The 27,679-nt window shown below is 37.6% G+C and overlaps 1 protein-coding gene across 19 annotated transcripts in view; it reads right to left on the bottom strand.

The window, feature by feature from the left end:
* The window catches only part of ICA1 (islet cell autoantigen 1), a 133,580-nt gene that overhangs the window by 98,093 nt on the left and 7,808 nt on the right, over positions 1-27,679 (bottom strand). For 5 of the 19 annotated variants that reach the window (XM_081079930.1, XM_081079937.1, XM_081079929.1 and 2 more), the window contains exons 2-6: positions 17,287-17,329; positions 14,276-14,441; positions 10,744-10,816; positions 5,133-5,256; positions 1,045-1,243 (exon numbers count right to left, since the gene is read on the bottom strand). In XM_081079930.1, coding sequence (XP_080936056.1) covers positions 1,045-1,243; positions 5,133-5,256; positions 10,744-10,816; positions 14,276-14,441; positions 17,287-17,303 — 579 coding nt within the window. In that variant the 5' untranslated portion in view covers positions 17,304-17,329. Of the gene's footprint in view, positions 1-1,044; positions 1,244-5,132; positions 5,257-10,743; positions 10,817-14,275; positions 14,442-14,673; positions 14,778-17,286; positions 17,392-27,679 lie in introns of those variants that run through there. The other 14 variants (XM_081079933.1, XM_081079943.1, XM_081079931.1 and 11 more) reach the window with 6 other exon arrangements.

Below are 27,679 nucleotides of genomic sequence, written 5' to 3'. Positions count from 1 at the left end.
CAGTGACCCTATTTTTAAGCAATAAAAGGTCCTTCCTTTTCTCCCTTTCCCACATCCCTCATCCCACACATCCAACACATCCTACATAGCTAACTTCCTGCGTACCATTGGGTCTTCCCATGCACAGCTCCATAAGGATGTACTTAAAAAGAAATCTAGGAATTGTAGGTAGTATATCAATGGATCACTTTAAATGAGTAATAAGACAGTCGATACAGTATTATGTCAAGCCTAACATTTGCTTGATTTTTTTTCTTTCACACCCTGAAATACATCCAAGTCGACCAAACAAAGAACTACCAAGATCGTATGTATACAAAATCTCGCTGCATTTTCATAAATACTCAGTGTATCACTGCCACCTAGTGGTAAGATGTATCCTTGTATGACAACATCTCTAAACCGCTAAACTGACACAAGATAATTTTCAAAACCAAGGGAACATTGTTCTTCTGCTGCTCGCCAGTTATTTCAGAGAAATTTAGGAGCATCCCCATCTTCTCAGCTATATATTTGCCTCAGACAAATTTCTGAAGAGGCCTATTACAAAATGGAGTCAATGCCACAGTATTTAATTCCCACTGCTTCTGAACAACTTCACAAAACAAAGGAACATTATTATTCTATTAATTCTAATATCCATTAGTAATTTAAAGATTTCCCAAATAGTTCTCACCTTCCAGTTTCTCACCTTCCAGTTTCTCACCTTCCAGTTTCATTTTATCTAATTTTTATCTTGATTTTTAGTTATGCATGAAAGAGCATTTAAAATGACAACCTCCCAAAAAGTGCACGTTGCATGAAAATCTGACTTCAATTAGAACCAGTTACTAAGTTCCAGCAATTTCCAGCTGTCTCTTTGCTCTTATCCTTAGAGAATTATATATCACATTAATTGGTATTCTGTCACATAAAAAGACACCAGCCGTGATTAATCGCATCCTTGGTGCTTCTGAGTTATGTCTTCTTCACTAGCGGGATTCAAATCACACCTCATTCCCTTCCAGCAGGTACCATTTTGGTAACCCTCATAAAATCTCCTACCTTCCTGAACTTCTCCATTTGCTTGTAGAGGTCTGGATCAAGCTCCTGTGACACGTCCTTCATCCATAATAAAGCCCCTCTGTACTCAGTGCGGCACTGCTCCATGCGGTTCACCGTCAGCCAAGTGTCCGAGATGGCCCGATGTCGAAAAGTCTCCACTTCTTGGTGAAATCGACACAGAGGATTTCGCAAGGCCAACCTAGATCAGAGGATAAAGCCACAATCTTGAAACTAAGAGGGCCAGCAATGTGAAGCCTTGACAGTTTACCAATCTTAAACTCATGAGTGTAGTGCGGTGCCTGGAACAGACGATGCTGCAGAAATGTCTGCTGGATTATAACTGAAATGTATGTGAACGGATGAGTCAACCAGAGATGATTACCCAGTTACGAATTCCTTAGGTTACTGTTACTTAACTGTACTATTGGAAAGTATTTCCGCCGTATTATTGGAGGTGGTCTCGTGCCTGGGCAAAGAGTACTCCTTTGAAGCTAGAACCAATGCTGTGTTAAAGGAGGAAGGTCAAAGCATCACTATTCCCCAGGTCTACTCTTGGCCACTCCCTGCCTTCTGCTCCTCATAAGCCTGGCCCTTGGAGGAGGGCTGGACACGTGTAAGACTATGGTCTCCCTGGCTAGGCCATTGTGGATTCGTCTCCAAAGGATTGGGCATCTGCTGCTTGCTCCCATAGTCAGAGAACGAAGCACAAACTGAAGCATTTGTAAATGGTCCAGGAAGGGGGAGATGTGCATGTACTGAGGATTTACTATGTTAGGTATTCTCAGGTTATGTGATTTGATCCTTACTTAAAACACCAAAACTTAAGGATACTACAACAGAAGTGAACATATATAACAATGTGGGTATAAAATAATTATAATATTGGCCATGACATACCATCATTTATTCAGCAAAATATAATGTTTGAAACACATCAAACTTTGGATACAATATCTATGGGTGAGGGAGGAGGGTGGAATATTGCTTCTTCCACCTTCTTACCCCAAACGAGCAATGTTAGATGAATTACACTCTTATAATACAGTCCTTTCCGTGAAGTTACGGGAAAAGATGAAAAAAAAAGACTATTTACATTTCAATTTAAATGCAAACTATTCTAGGTGAAGGGAACAATAATGTTAGCGAAAGCAGCTCTTTCCATCAACATCTGCAAAATGCCTTGATGATAGATGATAGATATAGCGATAAATTGTTTAAGAAAAATATCCCTTTTACTATTTTCTTTAGTTTTCCTTTTTTGTCTACAAAGCACTGTTTTTAACTATTCAGCAGTTCTCTAAAAAACGCTTGCTGACATCATCCTACCTAGGTGTTGCAGGTTGCTTTCAAAGACATATTGATGTGCCATAAAGTAAGCCTGTGCTTTATCACCACTGGATTAAATTTAATACTCACTGTTCATCAAATTGAATGAGCAGTTGACTAGCAAATCAGTCAGTAAAACTAATGCTGGTGTGAAGGTTTATAAAACTGAAGAGTTCTATTTAAAGGGAGAAACAGTCCTCAGCTGTCCCCCTAAGAAACCTGTTCATTTCTGGACACCTTTTTCTCTTCTTTTGGACTTCGCCACTTTTCCTAAACTGGCTGAGTTTTTTTTTAATAAAACATTCTCTATTTCTTGACTGCTGTAAAGTTGGACAGAAACCTTTGAAGATGTAATAACGTGATGATATTAAGATACTGAAGAAAAGAAAAAGGCATACAAAAATCACCTTATTCCCCCCTCCCCCCCATAACTTGCTTCGTACAAACTCAGGTGACAATCTCTTTACTTGTGGTACCAGGGACAGAGTCTAGACCAAGGAAAAATTCAATAACCAGAACCATCAAGCTTCAGTGAAAGACTGCTTCATGTTTTCATTCATGAAAGTCTACCCAATAAGAATAATTAATAAAATGACTACAAGTCTACTCCAAAGACATCTGTTCTTTGGTAGGAAAAGGTGGAAGTAACCCAAGAGGTGGACAGAAGGGCTTAGGTTAAATGTATCATGGCACGCCCGATAATGGAATACTATGTTATGGATGTTTAAGAAAAAATGCATATGTGGACATAAAACGGTGTTAGTGCTATTTGATCAGGAAAAACAATTTGCTAAATAATCAGTATGCGATACTACACAAAAATTGTATGGTATGATGCTGTTTATGTTAAAATATATTCTGGCATATCCCAATATGTCCATTCAAGGTCTGAGAGTTTTATGTAATCTTCCTACTTTCTTCAGATTTAGAAGGACTGGTCTGGATTTCATGTGCTTGGTGAGCAGCTGAGTGCCATGAAACCAGAGCCATTTTATAGGAGGCCACATTTCAAACTGTAAAGTTGTCCAAGTTGCATTAAATTATGGATATAGGGCAGTTTGCTAGTTTATACAGTGATACTTTCAAATATCATTTGCATTGTATTTGTTGATTTATTTTACTGTTTTTTGCCTGTATCCAAAGATTAGATTTTTATAAACTTAAGGTATCATATACATCCTTTGTGAGATAATTTGTTAAACAAGTGTGAAAGGGTATCACTTGGATAGGCATATTAGTAGTATAAAATAATCATGCAAACAGTAATGATAACTCTTGTAGTGACTGTGTCCAGGGATTTGGCTTTGTTTCCCATAAATGGATGTTAATTTTCACATACAGGTCTAAGATATTTTTTCCCACTGAAAAAAGTGATAATTATATGTTTAACATATGAGAATTTATGAAAAATTTTTCAAGACTCAATTATCCTTATGAGGCTGGGGAAAGTGTATTTGCATAGAAAGTACCCAGGGGTTAAAAGTGGGTCATCTCTATTTGTAAAATTTTAGTTTTTTTTTTTTTTAATTTTCTCCTTTTGGCATATCTGTTTTTAAATTTTTCTAGAATGAGTGTGTATTACTTTTATAAGGAAAAACAGTTATAAATAATATTAAAAGGTGCAATTCAAGATTATAAAGAAATACTTTTCTTGGAAAACTGGGGTAGAAAACTATTAGAAATGGTTTCATTCAACTAGGAAAGTTGGCATTGCTCACAAGGTAAGGGTCCAAATGCCATCAGGAAGAACCAAAATGCCCAAGAGTGGGACCACTGAAACACTGACACGGTTAGTCTCTTTTCTACTCCACTTTTCTTGAGTTTCATAAGAATACTTGTGTCACAGGCCGATGGCCTGCTCTTGATCCATAAAGAGAAAGCAGTAAGAAGAAATTAACAGAAAAACATATTGGACAATCTCAGCAAAATTTTTGTAGCATGAATATTTTTGGAAACCACCAATAAACCTTATTTAGGTATAATCCTGCCTTGTATTAGTGAGTGACATTTTTGAAAGCTTGATAGTCCCTGGGGAAGGAGGAGGAGAGAAGTGTCAATTTCTCAGACACAAAGTGCAACTATATTCAGGGGCTCCTGCTTATTCTACATTGACCATAAAAATGAGTCATCCTAGTGTTAAAAAAAGAAGTCACTGACCTATCACAATTTTCTCTGCACCAGAGCTTCTCAAACTTGAATGTGCATTGCAATCAACTGGAAGGCTCGTTAAAATGCAGGCTGGGATTCAGCAGTTTTGGGGTTGGGGCCTAGATTTTGCATTTCTAACACATTCCCAGGTGAGCCTGCTGACATGGCTATCCAGGGTCTGAGCAGAATGGTTCAGGGCATCTTGAACATCACCTCTCTAAAGTTAATTGGTCCACCGAGAGCAGAGAAGGAACGCTTCCACCTGGTTTCATTAGGTTCCTGCTTTAATCAGCTGCTGGAAGGGGACGAGACTGATTGCTATGAGCGATGCTGAAGGTCAGCGAGATGCCTAACACAGCACTCAGTGACTGTGTAAAGCGCCCCCTATCGACCAAAAGAAATATGGAAAAAAAATTTAATTTTTAATAGGGAAGGGGAAAATCATACCTGTTGTCTTAATCAGAGAGTAAACACAAACAGACGAAGAATTGAGAACAGAGTAGTTCCTTAGTCTCAGGCAAGAGACTTTTAAAGAACACTGGGCAATTAATGAGTGAGTGGGTCCCAGATTTTCAGTGGATCCCCCAAATAGAGCCGCAAGGAAGGCCACACACCTTTGCTGGGAAGAAAAGCAGAGGGCTTTCCCTGTCGCTTGCATCATTTTTCCTGCTCTGGTTTTATCTTGGAAGCCTTGGGATCGGAGAAATTTTCCCAGTTCGTTTTCTTCTTGAGACAAAACTGGTGAAGAAAAGACCAAAAAGAGCCATGAACAATGAGCATTTTTATTACAGAGAGAAGGAGAGGGACAAATCACAAGGTCCTCTCTCTTCTAAAGTCAAAGACCAGATGAAACTAAATCCAAGTGACAGGCTACAAGGTAAGCTCCCCACCCCCTCCATTTAACTTTCATGCTGTTCTTCCATTTACAAAACGAGAGATCAAATTCACTTCAGTACATCTGTCAATGTGTTTGGTGCCCTGTAATCAGAACCAGAAAATGACCTCTGTACTGAAAAGTGAGTCGATAATGTGCTGCTTCGAACTGAAATAAAAACGTTGAGTTTGTCGGGTATGACTGTGGGAATCTTTTGTGGCTACCTATAATGTAGGGCCAGTTTCCTCCTGTTATTCTCTCTTGCTGACTTTTGATCTTTGCTTTCTGAGTTACATTCTACTTGATTGTAAAGCAGATCAAATACCTTATCCATGATATTAAGTTTTTGGTTGGAGGTGGGGCTGGGGGGATGAGAGTGGGTGGGTAATCAGGTTGATGACTTGGGTTTTTAAAATGCAGAGCTGTAACCATATCTGAATTGGTTATGCCTAATCTAGGCTTTTTTTTTTAAATTGGTGTATAACTGACATACATTATATGAGTTTCAGGTATGCAACATAATGATTCAGCATTGGTATATATTGGTCCTTATTTTTAAAGACCACCTCAGATGGTACTATTGGTGGAGAGCGACTAGTACAAGCTTTCTAAGATTGATTTGGCAGTAAATATAAGAAATCACAGAATCGTGTCTCTTTTGACATTGCACTTCTATAATTACACCCTAAAGAAGTAAAATTGGCATAAAGATGTATATACAAAGATAATCATGCATCATTATATATATTGGCAAAACACTATCTTTCCCTATATTGGAGACTGATTTTATCAACCCCAGTGCATCCACCCAATGAACAGTGAGCTGTTATGCAGCCACTGGTCCCAAATATACATCCACCAACAGCTGAGCAAGGAGTGACACTGAGCTTCCTAGAATGTTTTTTTCTCGAAACACAGAATTACTATTTTACTATTTTTTACTATGGACATACTTCGAATACCACTCTTACTGCACATTTCTGTATTGATGCATTTATACATCATTTGTCTCTAAGAATGCTTTTTAAATGCTACTAAGATTCCTGTCTGCAGACAATAATTTAGTGGTTACCAGAGGGTAAGGGGGTGGGGGGTGGGTGATGAGGGTAAGGGGGATCAAATATATGGTGATGGAAAGAGAATTGACTCTGGGTGGTGAACACACAATGGGATTTATAGATGATGTAATACAGAATTGTACACCTGAAATCCATGTAAATTTACTAACAATTGTCACCCCAGTAAATTTAATTAAAAAAAAAAAAAGATTCCTCTCTGTTTTCACAAACCGTCCAGACTTCTTTGAGAATGCACCCGATTCCTGACACAACCTCTCCAATAATAGTTGTAGAACGTTAGCCAGGAACCACTAATCCAAGGGTGAAGGTTAAACTCTCCACTCATTCCTTATTCATTTGTGACTGTGGTTCATTCTACACATTCCAGAGGAGAAAAGGCTTTTAGAATCCATTCTTCCTGAGAGATAAATGACTGATTACCTTCCTTCCTCTTCTGTCTCTCAAAATTAAGTTCATTGGTCCAAGTTCAGCTCAAAAGCTACTTCCTCTGTGAAGTAGATGATCCCCATTTCTCCACCACAGCAACCCCCTCTCAGCACCTCGTATTACAGTGTTTATGGGTGGGCCTGGGTCTATTTCTCATGAGACTGTAATCTTTCTCAGGACAGGGACCTCATGCAAACTATGGATTCCCCAGGTAAATGCTTGTGAAATTGAATTAACTATCGTTTTGCCTTTATTTCACTTTAAATGCTTATCTGGTATTTATGCCATGGTTTTATGTAGCTTTAAAAAAATTCCTATAATTATAAGAAGTTTTGTTGTTTTGTAATACCGTTCATTCCTTCTCTTCTCCGTTCATATGGGATTCACTCAGTTCCACAATGAATGTTTCCCTATGGAGAGCAATTTCACATTTTGGTTCATAACAGCATGAGGTGACAGTCACCTTTTTTTTTCTTTTTACCTTGAAGCCTCGAGTCACATACAAATGAACACAGTTAGCTTAAGGCTAGGAGGAAACCAATTCATGGAACCTGAATGATTACATGGTAGGAAAGAGTGAAATTGCGCCCTTTCCTAAATAAACCTAAGTAGGTTGAAGCATTTGAAAAATCATTTTTGGTTACATGATGCACTTAAGGATTAAACTTGGGGTGGTAAACAGGTTTCATTTTAAGATATAGACTCTGATTAATTGGCAGTGCTGCTCAGAGGGTGATGGAAACAGTTTGAGCCCCATCAGGCTCCAGGTTGGATTACTTAGTGCTGACCATCATTTTCCGAGAAGAGATGCTCATCCCTTAATGGCAATTTTAAAATTCAACTACTGAAATTAATTTATAGACATTTAACATTCTTCTAAGGTAACAGGTAAATCAAAAGTTTTCACTTAGAAGTGTTCACTTACCTGGGGCTTAGAAATTCAGAGACAAATAAAAACCTATTCATATTAGTGGCTGATTAGATTTTCAGATGTGCCCTAAAAAGGCAACTGAAGAACTATAAACCTCTTAGCTTGGCAGCATTAATTCACTCAGCAATATGTACAAGGCACTGCCCTTGCCAACTGGGAATATAGAGATGAATCAGACACACAAGGTCCTGTTCAAATGAAGCTTACGTTCAAACTGCAGGAGATCGAAAATTAAAAAAAATACATCATCACAAACTCACCCCGCCCCGCCAAAAAACCAGAGAGGGGGGGATAAGACAGATTAGTAGCTGTTTTGGGCTGGTGGTTAGGCAAGGCATCTCAGGTGACTATAACAGGTGACTGTGAATCTGTCACCTCTGAAGGACAAGAAGGGACATTCTAGTTTTTTGTTTGTTTGTTTTGTTTTTTAATTTATTAGTTTCAGGTGTACAAGACAAGGTACTACTTAGACGTTCATCATTTATATCCCTCACACTGTGAACCCCCCCGCCCCCCATCCACTACCCCTCCGACCTCGCACCGAGCCATCACATTATATATATAAAATTATAGTTGGCATTCATTAATGTTTAGCTTCTGGTGTACAATGCCATGATCAGGCATCCACAGTGTCCCTGAGGTGGTCTCCCAAATAGGACGCGTGTGAGATGATTAGAGCAGGGACACTAGAGATAGAGGAAACAGTGAGTTGCAAAAGGCCTCGGGTCCCACTGGGTGAGGGCAAAGTGGCTGGAGGGGTGAGCTGGGCCTGAACACGTAGGAAACTTATAAGCCAAGGAATAGGAGTTTAGATCTTGTTGTAAGTGCTATCGGAGGCTATTCAGCAGAGAAGCAGTATGAGCCAATGTACATTTTTAAAAACTTTTAATTTTGAAATAACTTTAGGCTTATAGAAACACTGTAAATGGACTACAGAATTGCTGCTTACCCTTCATCAGCTTCCCCTAACGTTAGCACCTTTCGTCACGATGGCACAATTATCACAACTAGGCAATTAACATTAGTACAATACTCTTAACTAAACCACCACCTTATTTGAATTTTACCGGTTTTCCCATTAATGCCCTTTTTACGTTCCAGGATCCAATCCATGACCCCATATTGCATTCAGTTATCAAGTCTCCTGAGTTTGCTTCCATCTGTGACAGTTCCTCAGTCTCTCTTGTCGTTCGTGAACTTGACACCTTTTAAGAGTACTGGCCAGGTATTTTTAGAATGTCCGTCAATGTATCTCCGTCTGATTTCTCATGCTTTGACTGGGGTTACATATTTGGGAGAGGGAAACAGAGGGGAAGCACCCCTCTTAGTGCCTGGCACCAGGGCTACATATCAACACACATTACCCTGGTGATGTTCACCTCTATCGCTTTTTCAGATGCTGTTTTCCAGGGTTCTCTACCGTAAAACTGTGATTTGTTTTTTCCTTTGTAATTATTAAACATTTGGGAAGGAGGGAAACACGAGACTATGCAGATAACCAGTTTCTCCTTAAACTTCCATTCACAAATTGTAACATCTTTCAGTGACTCTTACCTGCCACAGTTCCTACTGTGGTGTTTGCCTCATGGTGATTTTGCAGTTCTGTCTATTCTTTCTGTATTTATTCATTGGGGTTATTGTCTCAGGAAGAGTTGTCTCTTCTTCTCGGTTTGTTTATTTCTATGTAGACTTTATGGATATTTGTTTAACTTTATGGGTTATAATCCAATACTATGATAACTTATTATGCTGCTCAAACTGTCCCAGTTTGACCACTGGGAGCTCTGGGAAAGTGACCTGATTGCTGTCTCTCAGTGGAGACAACGGACTGGAGGAGGCATTAGCGGAGGCAGGGAGATCAGTGAGGAAACTGACACAGCAAATCAAGGGAGTGATGGTGGTGACCTGAACTAATGTAGTGGCAGTGAAGATAGGGAGAGGAAGGAGAATTTGAAAGCTACTTAGGTGACAAAATGGACCAGCATTTGACACTGACAGGATTTGGGACAGAGAAATGACAGGGGTGTGTGTGTCATGTATGTTCCTTTCCTCATAGCTCAAGACGACGGAGTCACAGCCCAGGAGAAGTCTTAGCTCAAACACTTAGAAAATAGTAGCATAGATAATTTATAAAATTCTGCCTCTAAGTCCTAGGATTTTGTAGTTCCCCAAAAATAGTCTTAATAAAAGATTAGGAATGAAGGAAAATTATCAACTGTTAATTTGTGATTTTTGGAAAGATGTTTGGCAGCAGCCAGAAACAGAAAAACTTGCTGTATTTTAGTCTCAGAAATATATAAACTGTACTACTAGCTCGCCTACAAATGAAAATTTAAAAACATACTAACATACAACTTCATATTCAGCATTTCAGAGATAACTTTGTTAGTAATGACTTTGTGACAGGATGACCAGAGGAAAACCTTGTTCCCTAATAACCCAATATCCAACATAAAAATGTTGATGAAGGAGTGTTGTCAACAACATATAGTCAATGAATTAACTGTGTGTGCCTTCTGTCTCCATATGATCATTTTAAAAGGAACAAAATTGGATATAAGAGAGCCAGGACAATCAAATAAAAAAAAAACACCCAAATTTAAAAATCCCAAGATAGAAAACAGAAAATTTTTCATAGTTAGGAAAATAAATGGCATGTACTTATCCATGGGAAACTCAATACAAAATTCTTCTACAATGGTACTTGCATTGAAAGATAAACAGAAAACTCCTGTAAAGGATTTCTGATAAAATTATTAAAGACTCTCCATCCACCATGTAAAGAGCAAAGACAGATACTTTTAACTAGTAGTTTCCTTGTCTTACTTCCTAAACACATGCAATCATATCATAAGGCAAAATATCCTATTTCTTCCTATCTATCTGATCAATATTTATACTTATGGCATACTTACAACATATTCTCTTTTGATAGAGCACAATTGCTTTAGACAAGTCCAAACAGGTTCTCTGGATTGAGTGAAAGAGCTGTAATAAAAATACAAACAAATTGCTAAATGAAAGAGACAGCGGTGAAATAAAACATAAAGACATTGAACATAACCATAGTGTTTGATTAGCCCATGACCAACATCACCTGCCTAAGTGTGCTTGGTGTTATGTGGTATGCACAGAAACTGTGACAAAGCCTTTAAATATGCTTCTACTGTTCTGTATTTATTGAAATTCATCATCTCTGAGATTTAAATTAAGATCTGCCAAACAACGATTTTCTCCAGACAATTGAAATAACCGAAAAACAGAAATCCTAAGTGAAGGGCCCATTTAGAGGACTTGGTAAACCAGAGACTCCATATTCATTCATAATCTAATTTATTTCTTTTACCACTTGCTGTGTTTTTTTTTAATGGAGAATCTGTCAATTAAGCATAATATTTAAAACATGACATTAGCTTATTTTGTGATCCTGATGTATTTTATGGCTTACTTCAACAACTCTATGAACAGCAAACAAAAATCAATCATGTGAATGCTATGTCTGTTTAGAAGACATCTGTAAAATGGAGTTTACCTAGCAGCCCATCACCCCTTATCTTCCCAATGATGTCACGAAATATACAGAGAAAAAGCCTAATGCGTCCTATGGCTGTAACAGAGGAACTTAAGGAAAAAGCAGGTGGGATATACTGAGGAGAATCTAACTAGCTTTTAACTCATGGTGGTCCTTGTCTTTGCTTCAGAAACCGAGACAATTCAAGGGAAGATAGAACAGATACTTGACACTTTTTCCACATACTCAGAGGCTAGGGCTGGTATCAATTAGAAAACCTGGAAGACAAAATTCTGCCTCTGAAGATCCACCCAATGAGGCAAGGCAATCCTTTCCTTACCCCTCTCCTACTTTACCAGCCACGGTGATGTAATAATTATGTCCTGGTATGATAAAGCATGTCCACTGTTTGATTCAAAACCAATGATCTCCTTCATATTAAATATGACCCAATTATCAAATAAAAATGGATGCATACATACATACTTAAAAGATTAAAAACTATGCCCAGGAATGTTTAATATGATAAAACGTGGACATGAAGAATATAAATTTTACTAAATCTCCTGTCATTATACTGCATCCTTTACCCACTTAGAAAAGAAAACAAAACAAAAACCCTTTACCACAAAACAAAACAAAATCAGCAGTATGATTCTGTTCCTTAACAAATCCTTCATATCAGTATTCTGGGTTGTAGGCCGCCAGCGCACAGTAATTCTCAAAGGTGGAAGCAAGGAAATTCAAAAGGTATGTTCAGGAGCTGTTTTGTTGTTACTGTTTACTTTTTTAAAAAATTACGGTATAAATTAAATGCAATAAAATGCACACCTCTGGAGTGTTCAGTGGTGTTAGTGTGACAACTGTATACACTCTTGTAACCAGACCCAAAATAAGAAAATTTCCACCATATAGTCAGTCTCCTCAGCTATGGCACCCACTAAAAGACTTCTGTTATCATAGGTTACTTTTGCCTGTTCTTGTACTTAAGAGCTGTTTTTTGTTTGTTTGTTTGTTTGTTTTATTTTTTTATTTTTTTGAAGATAGGAGATTTATTACACAGATGTTGGAAGCCAGGTTGCTGAGGTAAATCAGATAATTACTGAAAGAAGCGGCTACCACCCCTAGGGCTGGAATCCAAAAGAGAAGAGGTGTCTCTGGGGGAGGAAGAACTAGTTTTGAGAAGATGAATTTATTAACAAGCAATTTTGACAAATACTTAAACTTAGTGTAATATTTATACATTAGCATCCCAACAGATTATAATAGAATCTGGCCATTATTGTAGCTTGGCACGCAACATTCTGTGCCAGCAGAATACAAGTTCTTGTTTTAGAGTCTTGCCCTCTGTGGAGGGCAGTGTGAGAACACATCAAAAGGGCTTGCACAGCCTTTTCATATATTTTATTGATGGAACCCACTCTCTCTATAAACATCAACATCAGTATTAACATTTCTGCAACAGAAACCTCTATCATGTGTAAAATTAGTCACCGCTAAGTACTTTCGACACGACCTGCTTAGAATAGCAACTATTTTGATTAAATATAGTTGGTTCCGTCAAAATGCTGCAGCCAGAATCTAAATATAAATATAAAATTACTGTATTATGTTTAATGGACTAATAACTAACACATTCAAGTCCTTTTTGAGCAACGCTTGTATTTACGAGGGTGTTCCGAAAAAGTAAAACTATAAGATGTGAGAAGTATATGTGACTTATAATCATTGTGAGTGTATTTAGAATACTAACTCAGAGTAGATACCTCACGGTTCTCCTTTTCCCGGGGCAGCCAAGTCCATTAGAAAATCCCTGTCAAACTCAGCTTCTATCTGAACAATTCCAATGACAAGGGAAAGGGTTGGGAACTAATATTTACTACATGAACGTGTACACTTGTTCAGCAATACTACCTGAGTGTGTACTGTGTGACTGGCGGAGGGCACGATGGTGAAAAAGGCTCACAGGGAATGTGATCTCCGAGTGGAGAAAGGACAGGCAAACAAATGAACATTTGAGATAATTCCATGAGAGATGAGAACTATAAACTGTGGCCCTGGGTCTCGTTCTACGCTCAGATGCACAGAATGAATTATCCCTCTTCCTCATGATGGCCCTTCCTATACGATCGACAACTACCCCATCTCCCATTAAACCTCTCTGTTCCAGTATAACCACGGTTTCCACCATCCTGGCCATCCTTCTTGGAAAGCTTTTTGAAATCCTGAGCTTTCTGTTTCAGTCCCATGAAATGTTCAGCTCATTAATTTTAGCATAGATATTAAATCGGGGGATCATTTTGAATTCTTATAAGGTCATGTAACATATTATTCCTGTCAGTGCCCTGTCATTCACAGAAGTCATCAGTGTGCTTTCTCAGTTATAATCTCAGCTATTGGAGAATGTCCAGCAAGACAGGGAGTTAGTTGACATTCTACCAGTTATATTAGTGTTTGCGCTTCAGCCAGATATGAAGTCAACTTACTGTTCTATTCACTAGTGTAACTAAATATCTGCTTAATTTATTCATTTTAGATTTTCCAGGGTTCAACACCAAGCTTACTAGACTCTACTTTCCAGGATCTTCTATTATCATTCCTTTTCCTTTTTTTACATGCAAACATGTGCCTGACCCTAGTGGTGGTTCTTTAATTACATTAATATTTTTCAACAAACATTTACTGAGAATTTACCACAGGCTATGCATTTCAACTGAGTGCTTGAAAAACAAATCAGCTGAGGCATACAGGTGGTTACATGAGAATTTGTAGGCCTTTCAAAAACAGGCTGGGATTGAACTGATCTGATCTTTGATTTTCCTCCGGAACTAGTTATCTGCAATCTGTTTTCGAACCTAAAGCACACGTAGGCTAGCCCAGGTGAGTCCACTCTGGGACCACAATCCCAGCGAGGTGACTACGCCGCGAAGGCTCACCTCTAGCTTGGCGTCCAGATCTGCATCGGAGGCCACGACGTGTTCGTCTTCCTTCTTCCCCGTGGCCTTAATAAAGGCCTGCTTTGTCTCCCAGTACTTCTGCTGCATCTTATTTACGACCGACTTATCCTGAGCATATCGATCCTGTAAGTCCCAGGGATAACTGCTGAAAACAAAATGTAAAGAGCTATTTTATGCATGACTGTCATGATGACTAAGATATTGCAGTGTGAACAAACTGATCTACACATTATATTATATACATTTACAACATTAATAAACATACAAATACTTTCTCTCATGGTGATTCTGCCAAAAAGCTAATCAACTCTGACTCCAAAATCTTAAAAGTTAGTGAGGAAATAAAACAACTTTTTCAGGAAATTGAGAAACTAAACCTTGAAGAGAATTAGATGTCAACAGGTAGGACACACCCCTTTTAGAAGGAGAGAAAGCGAGGCCACGCCAGGCAGGGTGACTGGCTCAGGCACCCCAGTGAGTCAGAGATAAAGCCGGACCTCATGTTATCGTCATTAGAGCGTTACAGCCAATACTGAAGTGGTGGCAGAAAAGTAGCGATAAGAGGCTAAAAAATAGCATACTTAAAATCTGTCACAGAGGTACCTAAAATAGTCAAACTCATGGAATCAGAGAGTAGACTGGTGGTTACCGGGGGCTGGATGGGGTGAGGGGGAAATGGACAATTGTTGATCAATGGTCATAAAATTTCAATTATGCAAGATTTATAAATTCTAGAGACCTGCTGTACAACATTGTGCCTATAGTTAATTGTGTTGTACATACTGTGTTGTACACTTAAAAATTTGTTAGGAGGGTAGATTTCATGTGAAGTAGTCTTACCACAGTCAAATAAAACTAAAAAAAATAAAAATTACGAAAATCTGTTACAGATTTCTGATATTAAAACTTTAAATTCTTAAACATAAATGTTTAAAATACAGGTAGGAAGCCATTCTTCAGGAAGAGCATAGCGAAGAGCAGATCAAAAAGTGCGCAAAAAGAAAGTAGAAAAAAGATTGAGAATTAAGTGGAATTCTGTAAAAGTGACCAGAGTGCCTCAATTATTGACAGAAAGTTTGCTGTTGGCACTCCACTCTCCCGGTGTTGCCTACCCCCTCTTCTGCCCCCATAGGGCCCACATAGGACCCCACTGTCTCTCCCATACAGACAGGTACATCATCTTTCACCCCAGGCTATTGCCACTCAAAATATGCCAGGCCTATGTTCTAAAACATGACTAGCTTTATACTACTATACGAAAATACCTGTAGCTCAAAACTTCATGATTTATACTCTCCTTCCAGATAACAATTTTCAATTCACAGATTTATTCTTTCACAAGTTATAAGGGGTTTCAGATGACTTCCTTAGCCATGGTTATCTTTAGAGAGAGAAGAAGGATTTGGGGGATTTTCACGGTTTTTGTACTATTAATAGTTAAAAGTTTTATAATGAGCTTACATCAGAGAAAATAAGATGAAAATATATAAAACTTTAATGTAAAAGATAATCTCTCTGGAGAGCATGTGCATTAAAAGACTGGAAGGATATGTCCACCAAAACTGTGGTTATTTCAGGGGAATGGAATTTTCAAGAATGGGGAATTGGGTTTACTTCTTTGTATTGTATCTTTTTAGGTCAACCGTGATGGATTAACAGAACAAAAATTCCATTTTGAAAAAAACAAAAGGGACTTTAGTGATCCAGTAATCAGCCTGTCATTTAACATATGAGGAATCTTAGGTTTTAAAAAGTTAACAATCTTGTCTAAAACCATACAGGATTAAAATTCAGGCCTGGATCCCAGTCCAATGTTCATTTCAATGGTTTCTGTAGCCCTTGCATTTCAGCAGCAAGCAATGAAATGGCAGAGTAAGGAGGAGAAAGACTTTGAGGAAGGGCACACTTCTTGGGGCTCTCCAGTCTCTCTTACATGCGTGACTATTTATTTCCCCAAGTTTGCTGCCACTATATGATGGAACCCTCCCCTCGCCTTAATGAGGCAAGATGGAACAATTAAAAAAACAGTCTGACCACTCTTAGAAAGCTGTCCAATGGGGATACTCAGGGAAACTACATCCCTTAGCCTTTTAATAACTACCTTTTAAAACTCATTCCATGTTAAGAGATGCAAAAGTTCTTTTGAAGTTTGACATTCGATATTACAGAGGAATTGGACTGATTGCTTCTCTACTGAGAGAGGAGGGATTAAAAAGTATATTGTTTGTTATAATTAATTGTGCATTTGAAAAATGAAAATATGCACCCCATCTTTTCATGATACAAATTAAAGGAGGTAAAACATGACAAAGATCTATTTGCCTGGTAGGTCAAGGGTTCAAAAAGGTTCAGAAACACTGGAATTTATGAGACGCTAACCGCGCTGCTTAGATGTGTTATGGGCACATCAATGTCAGCACTAATATTGCCATATGATTACCACATCTATTTTATTCATCATCATTTAATTCCAACAATGATTGGCTCCTGAGTGTCCATGAAGGTTGAAGTCATGACTATAAATTAATGAGTCTGAGTTGTGCTCATTCATTGTTTTATAGCTTCTCCACAGAAAACTCCTTTATAACCCTAATATTAGAAGTTGTAAATAAGCTAGTGATAAAAAAATGTATCAATTCATTATGTTTGAAGAAATGGTGATGAAAAGCCAACATTAGATTCTCAAGAGAAAAGCTGTATGCAAATAAATTTCTTATAAAATACTCAGTAGATAAGAACTTAACAATATGTTTGGTTACTTGGTTTCTATATTATTCAACATAATAGAGATATTGAACTTGACTATACATAATAGAGATATTGAACTTGACTATATTCAACATTGGATAGGGATCAAAAGGCTATTTATTGCTAAAGTGACTCTTGATTTTTCTATTTTCTAAGGTATAAAGACATTTATTGAGCATATACTACGTGTTTTCCTCTTTTATTAGCCTCTTGCAATTCACAAAAGAGTACAAATTACTTACCATTTGTGTCCTGACATGTTTTCGTCGTCTTCTTCTTTTTCTACTGTTGATGATTTGGGGAGAAGGGGCAGGGAAAAAGCATGAGAGGATAAGTTATATTATAACCTGAAATAAAACAAATATGTTTAACAGTTACACACTATATTACAATTATGTGTTAACTTGACATGTAAAAATTTCATCCTAAGCCATTTCTAGTTGTGTATTTTAGGGGCCAAACACTATTACACAATAACACTGTGCACTGGTGTCAAAAATAGTTTAAGTAGCACTGGAAGAAATATCTCAAATGAAATTTAAGAAGTAAAAAAGCAGATTGAATGAAAAAGGAAGTATATGGAAGACAACCTAAAATATGAGACCATAACATGCAAAGCAATATTATGTACTATTGAAGTACAGAAACATTATAGAGTGAAGGTATAAAGAATTCCTTAGCAATGATGAACACTAAATTCCAGAGAGCAGTTACCACTGCAGTGGGTGGGGGGGAGGGGATTATTTAAGAGGGGTATACGCGGACTTAACTGTACCCCTAGTGTTCTCTTTGTTAAGCTATGGGGTGAGTATATTGCATCTGTATGTCTCTTTACCGATTTGAAACATTTCATAATCAGTATTTCTAAAACACAATATAGCCCACCGTAAAAAAGAAAACATGCACACAAAAAAGTGTTGCTAGGCTAGAATGAGATACCAAGAAGGGTACAAAGGAGGAAAATGTGACTCAGTTTTTACCAGCCTAACATTGTATTTTCATCTCATTAGTAAATATGGGAGTCACTTGATACCTTTGCCCCTCACTTCATTTGCTCCACTCCTGGAAGCTGGTCAACCAAGCCAGCCACACTTACCTACCAGTTGAGGAAAGAACGGTGAGCTCACTACCTAAAGGGACGGCCTCTGGCCAGACACAGACTGCTGACTGCCAGAATGAGTGCTCAGTGGATGAATGCTCTGACTACTCCAACATCAATGCAATTGTTCTCCCTCTGCCTCAGAAAGGGTCCTGGTAACTAGTACCCCTAAAATAATTAGAGTTTCCAAGATTTTTTTTTAAATGTTTCGAGGGAACTAAACTGAGGTGTTGAAATTCCAGCTTCAGGTAAGAGGAAGGAGGACATTTTCTTAGAGTGTCCTAATGCTGCTGGAATGACAGCATCCCGTGATCAGCATTCCTCTTCCTCCTGGAGGGCATCCAGGTTTTTGGACAAGTTGCTTTGGGAATGACATTCATGATGAGTAAGCTTTGCCCTCTACTCAGTAAACTGTGTGGAGGCCATGACGCATCCACGCAGCTTCACAGAAAGTACACATTTATCTCAAAGCTTCCAACGCTATTTCTCATGAAAAGATATTGTTCAAGGAAATGAAGTTTTTATACTCTTGCCTTGAGTTCAATTTCACCAGTAACTATTAGGATAGTATTTTCAGATTAAATTTTTATTGCATTAAAAAAATAACAAATTTATTCTCTTAACAATTTTTAAGTATACAGTATTGTTAACTATATGCATATTGTTGTACAACAGATCTCCAGAACTTTTTCATCTTGTGTGACTGAAACTTTACACCCACTAAACAACTGCTCGTTTCCTTCTCCCCCATCCCCTGGCAATCACCACTCTACTTTCTGTTTCTATGAGCTTGACTATCCTAGAGGCTCCATGTAAGTGGAATCATGTAATATTTGTCTTTTTATGATTGGCTTATTTTACTTAGCACAATGTCCTCAAGGCTCATCCATGTTGTAACATACGACAGGTTTTCCTTCCTTTTTTAAGGCTGAATAATATTCCATTGTATGGATAGAGCACAATTTCTTTATCCATTCATCCATTGATTGACACTTAGATTGCTTCCACATTGGCTATTGTGAATACCGCTGCAATGAACATGGGGGTGCAGATATCTCTTCCATACCCTGTTTTAAATTTTTTTGGATGCATACCCAGAAGTGCGACTGCTAGATCATATGGTAGTTCTAGTCTTAATTTTTTGAGGAACCACCATACTTTTACCACAGCAACTGCACCATTTTACAAGCCCACCAACAGTGCCTTCAAAGGTTCCAATTTCTCCACATCTTTGTCAACACTTGCAATTTTGTTTGTTTGTTTGTTTGTTTTGACAGCAGCCATCCTAATGGGTACAGGTGATATCTCATTATGGTTTTGACTTGTATTTCCTTGGTCATTAGTGAAGTTGAGCATTTTTTCATATGCTTATTGGCCATATGTATGTCTTCTTTGGAGAAATATCTATTCAAGTCCTTGCCTATTTTTCAATTGGTTAATTTTTTTTGTTATTGCATTGTAGGAGTTCTCGATATTCTGGATATCGACCCTTTATCTGATAGCTGGTTTGCAAATACTGTCTCCCATTAAGTTGCCTTCTCACTGTTGATTATTTCATTTGCTACAACTTTTAAAATTAATTGTTGCTTATTGAAAGATTTAACAATTTAAGTTCTTGGTAGTGTAACAGATAATATCACCGAGCAAACTGTCCCTTCTCCCTGGACTTCCAGGCTACTCCCAAGTAATGATGCCATGTGGCAGTGTTTTTCAAGGAACTGTTTACAGGCCAGGTGCACTGCAGTCTTCTGGGCTGTTCACATGCAGATTCTTGGGCCCCATCTCTTACCTGCTGAATGAACTAGAATCTCAGGAAGTGTGTCTGGGAATCTGCATTTGTAACAGGCTTTGCAAGTGATTCTTAAGCACATTAAAGTCCAAGCACCGCAGCTAAATAACACACAGGAAAAACTCTTCCTAGAAACGCATCTTTCTTGAATAAACTGCTGAATTATAGTATCTGATAAAGGGATCATGGGTGGCAAAATCAGGTCATCTCTGTAAGGCATATCTGAACGCCTCATGAGAAGGCAGCTGCAGCCAGGGCTTACATTTCCTTTAAGGTATGTTCTAGCCCCGCACACCAGGGACAGTTAATAAACATTTTAAGATTTCCTGACAAATCCATCTCATCTTGCTCTGTCACTTCGTAAACCCACAGTGTCAAAATCAACACTTTAAAAACTCGTTACAATCCTCATCCATTCATTCCTTTCAATTACACAGTGTGGTTTAGCAAATGCACATTAAGCATCTAATTACTATGTGCCACACACTATCCTTAGCCACAAGGAACTTACAGTCTAGATCAACGCTGTCCAACGGATATACTATGAGCTACCTATGTAATTTTCAATGGTATAATAGCCATGTTTAAAAGAGTAAAAAGAAACTAAACATGTTTTAAATCATATATTTTATTAACCCAATATATCTAAAATGTTATTTCAACGGGTAATCAATAAAAAATTACTAACGATATAGTTTGCATTTGTGTTTTTGTACCAAGTCTGAAACCAGGTGTATACTTGACACTTACAGCACATAGCAGCTGAGATGAGGCACATTACGTGCTCAGTGGCCACGTGCGGTTCGTGGCTACAGGATTGCACAGTACGAGTTGAGCAAGAAAGACAGACATGTAAACATAATTTCCAGACCCCGGAGACTCTTGACTTTGCAAGGGACATATAAAAAGTACTTCATGCATCCCCAAATTTGTAAGTTCTGCTGTAAGAATATCATTTCCTATGTAAAATACAATCAAGTCTATGATTAACTAATATTTCAATTCACGATTCTGTAAAGGAAATTATTTCTCCACTTCTGCTATAAGGTACTTATGAAAGAAGCCCCAAATGAATGGTATCATACCTCAAGCATTTTAATGGTACAGAGACAACTTCCTAAAGTTCTGTTTGTGGCGGCCTTACCTTGGGAGACAAGCCAAGAAGAACAAGTATTGGGTTGCTTATAGACTGTGAGTGCCATGATAAGAAAAAAACAAAAGCACCAACGTTGTTAAGTTCAACAAAACTTGACCACATGAATGTTTGTGTTTCACTAAACTGTCTCCCCAAGGAAGACAAAACAGATGCGCCAGTAATAATTAAGACCTACTCAAAGAAGTAGGGGTACAGAAGTGAACAGATCAATAAAAATCAAGTTCCTAATTTTGATGTAACAATCCTGAGAGTGGGTGGGCGTGAGTTAGTGAGGAGCATACTCCATGTCTAAGACAAGAAATAAGGCGGAAAGATGTCTCCCTGCTCATAGGTGGGGCTGCTGCAGAGGTTAGCACCTCTGCTTCGGTGACATTAAGACTACCAGCCTAATCCTCTTAGCCTTTTCTAGGCTGCACCTTGATAGGGTTGCAATATGCTCACCTCCTGCTCCAAGGCCATTAAAACCACATCTGTTCTCAGCCACATGTGGCTGAGAGACCATCCTGCCCTATGGGGAGAACTGGGAGAACAGGGAGCAGGGATACTTTTGTTCAGATTTTGTACCCCCCTGGGTTCTGTGCAATAATTATGCTCATTTTCCCGCTATGCTTTTCTTACATGCTTGCTGTGTTGAGTCTGCAATTTTATCCACCCATGTAGACAGGCTACAATTGTTCCACTTGTTTTTATTTCCTATAGCCATTGAAAAGTCATTTTGAACACACCAGACGGCTGATACATAAGCAAAAGATTTTTCTAAATACCCCCAAATATATTTTCCAACAATGTGAGGTTCACAGAATGCTAAAGCAAGCCCGGTTTAAACAAAATTTGATGCATTGCTACCAGGAAGAGAAGTCATTCTGTCTTCGGCTCCTTAAACCCTGATACTGGATTCTTCTGCTTGGAGGCAGAACATGAGAAAGTATATTCCTTCCGTATAGGCTGCCTTCGGCAGCATTGAACATTTGTTCTAGCCCAGAACCCTTTTCTATGAGCTTACTGAGTTAGCTGACAGCACTTCCGATTAATTTAGATCGTGCAAAGAGTTCAAAATTCTTGAGCCCACCCTTACTCAGTTAAAGGGGAGATTAGTAGTTACAGTTCATCATACCACCACTCTCAACCCACAAAAATATTTCAATGAGCTTCCTCTTGAATCACGTTTAAGTGTGTCCTATTTCTTGCACAATTTCATGTCTCAAATTTATCACCTTCCCAACTTTAGCAGCAGATTTTTCCCTTCCATCAGCGAGCAGTTTTTCTGTTAGTTGGAGTACTAGCTGAAACCAAGAGCAGAATCCTTTTTTCCTGTATCTGTACTGAACATATGGTAAATTCTCTTGAACTGCAGATCTGAGCCACTGCCAAAATCTGTCATTTTCCTCTCTAATTTATTCAAAATTTCTATTTTCTAACTTAAAATTGTCACTGTTTTAGAGCTCTCCAGTTCTGTTGTGCACACCGGCATTTAGCCTTCTTTGGGAAGTGGGCCATTTTTTCCTCCCTATGAAGCTCACTTTTTAAGAGAACAGAACAGTCTTACAGTGATGTGAGTGCAAAATGATAAGTTTGAATCATCCCATAGTAAAATCATTCATTCCCAAACACCAACTTCATGGCACCACATGTCAACTGAATGCGACACAAATTTGTTCACATTCCAACATCCCTGAAGCCGGGATGAGTCCTACCACTGATACGTTGTCAACTGTTTGGCAGTCATTTTTCTTTCTTCATGGAACATAAAATGGTAAAAGATCTTATGAGCAATGGTTTCTTAAACTGATGAAACACAGAATAATTTATTAAAATTAAGCATATCACTACATGTCCCAGACTTTGGGGGCTATTTGTGTACAATTGAAAAGGAGAATCGGAAGTCAAGGAATGCTAAGTGTTGTCTGTGATGTGGAACGTGTGCCATGACAGAGGAAGGCGCCCAGGCAGGGCTAGAGGAACAGAGAGGAGAGGGCACAGGGCTGGCTTTCTGCATGGCCTTTGGGCTGAGCTCCTAAGAATCAGTAGTAGCTGGCCATGCGAAGGTTAAGAGTTTGTGTGTATGTCTGTGGGGTGCGGCGCAGTGGTGGCCGTGGTATTATTCCAGGCAGAGAGAAAGCAAAGAACATGCAGTAGAACTAACTGCACGGTGTGTGCACGCAACCAATTCTAAGCAGCTGTGCATTCCTATAACTTAAAGATGATGTGATAGGGGAGACACAGGGGTCAATCTCTGAGGCCACCTTTGGTCACTTTCAGCATTAGATACAGTGGAACCTTGGTTTTCGAACATAATCCATTCCTGAAGACCGTTCAAGTTCTGAAACGTTGGAAAACAGCCGACAGCTAGGCCTCAGGATCTTGCACTCAGCAGAAGCCGTGTGACATGTTCAACTTCGAGGCATGTTCGAAAACCAAAGCATTTACGGCATTTGTACACCGAAATGTTCGTCAACAGAGGCGTTCGAAAACCGAGGTGCTACTGTATATTCTGCAGCCACTGCAGCAGACACTCAATGGTGTTTATTCACATTTAGTGAGCACCTTCTATGCCCTGTCTAGAGAGGTCGTCTTTGACTATCCATAACAAATGTTGTTGGAAGCCTGTGGCCTGTCTCTTAGATTTAGCTTCCAATTGCACGATACTAATTTATAGAATTTTCTGCGAGTTCCATATTCCCGCTATTTCAGAGATTCACTTCATCTAGAAATATTACCAGTTTCAATATTTGGTTTTGTCTTTGTGTTTATTTCTCTGGTGCAGTCTCAGAACTAATGTAAGTCATATAATTTAGGGCCCAGAGGAAGTTGAGACACAATCAAATGAAGCCCTTGCCTTTTAAAATGGGGACCTGTGATCAAGAGAGGTCTCTAACAGGCCTGAGAGAACAAAGCCATTTAGCTCCAGAGCCATGGTTTCGATGCTGGCTCCGGATGGCTCACCTACCGAAAGGAAGAAATACAAATGTGTCAGAGATTTTAGGTACTGAGTTAAAAAATGTTTGTGCACCACTTTTGCTCAAAGTATTTTTAATCTTTTTTCCCAGAGGTTTATCTCTAGTGACTTTCTCTTATGTCAGTAATGATTTTTATAATTTCCCATGAAGGGTAAGTATTTAAGTATTAAAACGGTTTCAGCATAAACGGGAAAAAATTGAAACAGTCCTCCAGGCATAATTAACTATATTTATTATTATTTTTAAAATCTTGATTCATCAGATCCTGTTCACACAGCTGAAAAAAAGAGATCCCTATGGAGAGTGGGAAGTTGAATTATCTTTCATTATTTCAAAAGCTAAACATTAATTAAAGTAATGTAATTTGACTAGCTTTTATGGGTCTTTTTACTACTCTCTCTCAGCACAGATTTTGTTAAGGTTAGGATTATTTGAGTATTCCATAATGGATTCTGTTTCTAATTGAGTTTTGTGTCTTCTGCAAATGATTTTTGACATTTCATAAATTCACAAGTAAAAGCGAAACATGTTGATGCTTTAATTTTGTGAGTCATGCTTTAATTTTGTGAGTCAGCACACCTTACAAGAGGAAAACAGAATTCTAACCTTATTCAAAGCAGCTAGAAAATGGGTAAGTGTTTATTTAAACCCTACAGTAAGTCACAATTAAAATTTGAATTTTCTGTTAATGAATTGGGGTCTTAGGACAGTTTTAAATGATCATTTCATTCACATTTTGAAAGAGCTCGGGCATTAATTAAACTTAATGACTCTCTAAACCTATTAAAATCAGATTCCTAAAGTAAATTTTTTTAATGACAATATAACTTGTCTCCCAACATGCTGCTCAATATAAAATAAACACCTGTAAGCCCATTACCATGCCACAATCTTCTGCTTCCTCCAGTCACTTCACTTATTTGGCCTCACTTTGCTTATCTGTAGGCTCGGTCACATCTAGGATGCGCTCAGTCACAAAAACCATAAAGCTAATTTTAATTACTTTTAGAGACATTTATATATAAGAGAAAGTTTAGAGAGAACGTACACATCTATTTTAAAGATGTGGGCATTGGAGTTCTAAAAATAGAGAAAACTTGTCCAAAATCAGGTTAAAAATCAAATTCACAAGAAGGAATGCTGGGATTGAAACACTAATTGCACTGGTGCTCTCTGCAGTTGATTCCTCTATTCTAAGAGGTATTTCGCAAATACCAAATATAGCATATCATATTCTAGGAAACTAAAAAGAAATTCCAAGATATTCTCAGAAAGACTTTTATCCTTAACATTTGTATTGGTTAAAATATTACATCCACAAAAAGCAAACTAAAAACAAAATAAAGCATCCAACTCAAATTGCTCACAAGGGGCATGATCTAGGTCGCGCCAGTCTTTCTCTTACTTAAAGCCTTACTGACACAAGATGCTCAAGAGTGAATTTTGTGCTACAACAAAAATCATGGCAACAATAACAAAGACGTTGGCATGTGAAAACAACAAACCTCCAAGAACTATAAGAGTAAATGATATGAAAATGGATTAGAAGACTGGAAACAGAAAAAGAACACACAGGTTGTTTTTGCTAAAGACAAGGTTAATTTAAATAACCTGTTTTAATAAATTATATTCACCTTTGACTTTATTTAGGTTGGTTTATGTAAATTTCAAATGTCATTTAGGTTTTAGCATACGGAGTTTAATCTCTAGTCCTTTTGGTGGCTTTTTCTGTAAAAGCTTAATAATCTCAAAAGGTGACTAACGAATGAACACCCTAGTCAGACAAAGGTCTCAATCACCTTCTGTAAAGAAATATCACATCCTTCAACTACCAGCACAGACCAAATGTTTTCCTTAATTTATATCTCAAAACTGCATTTTATATTTGGGAACCGATTATCCAATTATAAAATATGGAAGGCTCTTATAAACATTATGCTAAAGAATGATACCAACGTTAATTTTTTTTTTTTTTACGAAAGAATAGTCTGAGATAAATTAACTTGATCATCTAAGATTGTGTTGTGCAATACAGCAGCTACTAACCACATGCAGATACTGAGCCCTTAAAATATGGCTAGTCTGAATTCAGATATGCTTTAAATGTAAAACATACATACACTAGATTTTGAAAACTTAGTACCCTCCCAAAAAGGTAAAATATCTCATTTATATTTATTTATGTTGATAAACATTACATGTATTTTCTGTTGATGCATTTGTATATATTTAAATTTTATATCATTGTATTTTGTATTTTATTTACATATTGTATTTTATATTTAATTATATTTTATACTTATTTATATATTATATACGTATTTTATTTTGAAATAATATTTTGAATTTATTGGATTAAATGTATTATCTAATTTCACCTGTTTCTTTTAAGTTTTTTAAATGTGCATACTAGAACATTTTAAATTACACAGGTGGCTGTCATTTTTTTTAATTGGACAGCCTTGGCCTATGGCATTAAGCAAATCAGCAAAGAGCTAAAAATTAATTCCATAACTTAGGTCATGAGTATTCTGTACAGATGCAAATACCTTTAACAGTTAATTCTCCCCAGAATCCCTGATAATTATTGTCAGAAATGTTATAAAAATCAAATCTCAAATGTATACATATATGTATGTATACAAAGACTATATGTGTGTGTGTAAACATATATAATCCTTTAGAAAATGGTTGCACTCCATATATTCATAGGTTGTTTTAGAAAGGTGCAACTCTACATACAAAATGTACTATTTGTTTCAAATCAGATTCATGTGAGTGAGAAGCGGATGAACTATAAGACCATTAAAAGTGAAAAGATAACAATCTCTGTATATATGTACACATATATACATACCTATAAATATAAAATGTGTACATATATTTATAAATGTAATGCAGTACATATAATTTATATACAAATATATAGAAATAAATGAATGGTTAATATTATTACAGGTAAAACAGAAGAAAAAGAATATAGCAACCACAACTCTACGAAATAATACATTAGCATAATGTCAGCAATCAGAATAATTAGGGAGACACCAATATTTACAAGATTCTTTTTCTTTAATGTTAAATTCATAATAAAGCATCTTAAAGAGATGATCAAGTAATTTCTTATGTCTCTACAGGATCACTCAGAGCTAGGGGAATTTATAGATCATTTAATCCAATCAATCTCTTTTCATAGAGAAGGGAACTGAGGCCCAGGATGGGAGAAAATTCCCCAAGGCACGGAGTAAACCTTTTTTATTAGTCTTAAATTACTGAAACACACAGACACCAATATGTGGTTTATAAAATGTCTATACTGTGCACAGGTCCTGTAAACAAACCACCACAGCTCCTTTTTCTGGAAATGGCACGTATTCAAGGACTGTCTTGATAAAGTTGTGGCCACTAGAACATATTTGAGTTTGGGCTGGTTTAAGAACATGGGATGAAGGCAATCCAGGAAGGGAAGGGAGAATCAAAAAGAGGACCTTAAAATAAGGTTGTCATGTACCAACCGACAGAGCCACCCTGCCTATGCTGGGTCATCTAGTTGGTACTACTTGAGAACTAATATAACATCCCTTTTCCAGGTTCTCTCTACTTTCTAAGAACCTTACGGGATTAAATAGCAGCA

Source organism: Rhinolophus hipposideros (assembly GCF_964194185.1).
Source record: "Rhinolophus hipposideros genome assembly, chromosome: 18".
In the NCBI taxonomy this organism is placed as follows: Eukaryota; Metazoa; Chordata; class Mammalia; order Chiroptera; family Rhinolophidae; genus Rhinolophus; species Rhinolophus hipposideros.
The sequence above is the reverse complement of the archived record's forward strand: the minus strand, read 5'-3'. Positions and strand labels throughout refer to the sequence as shown.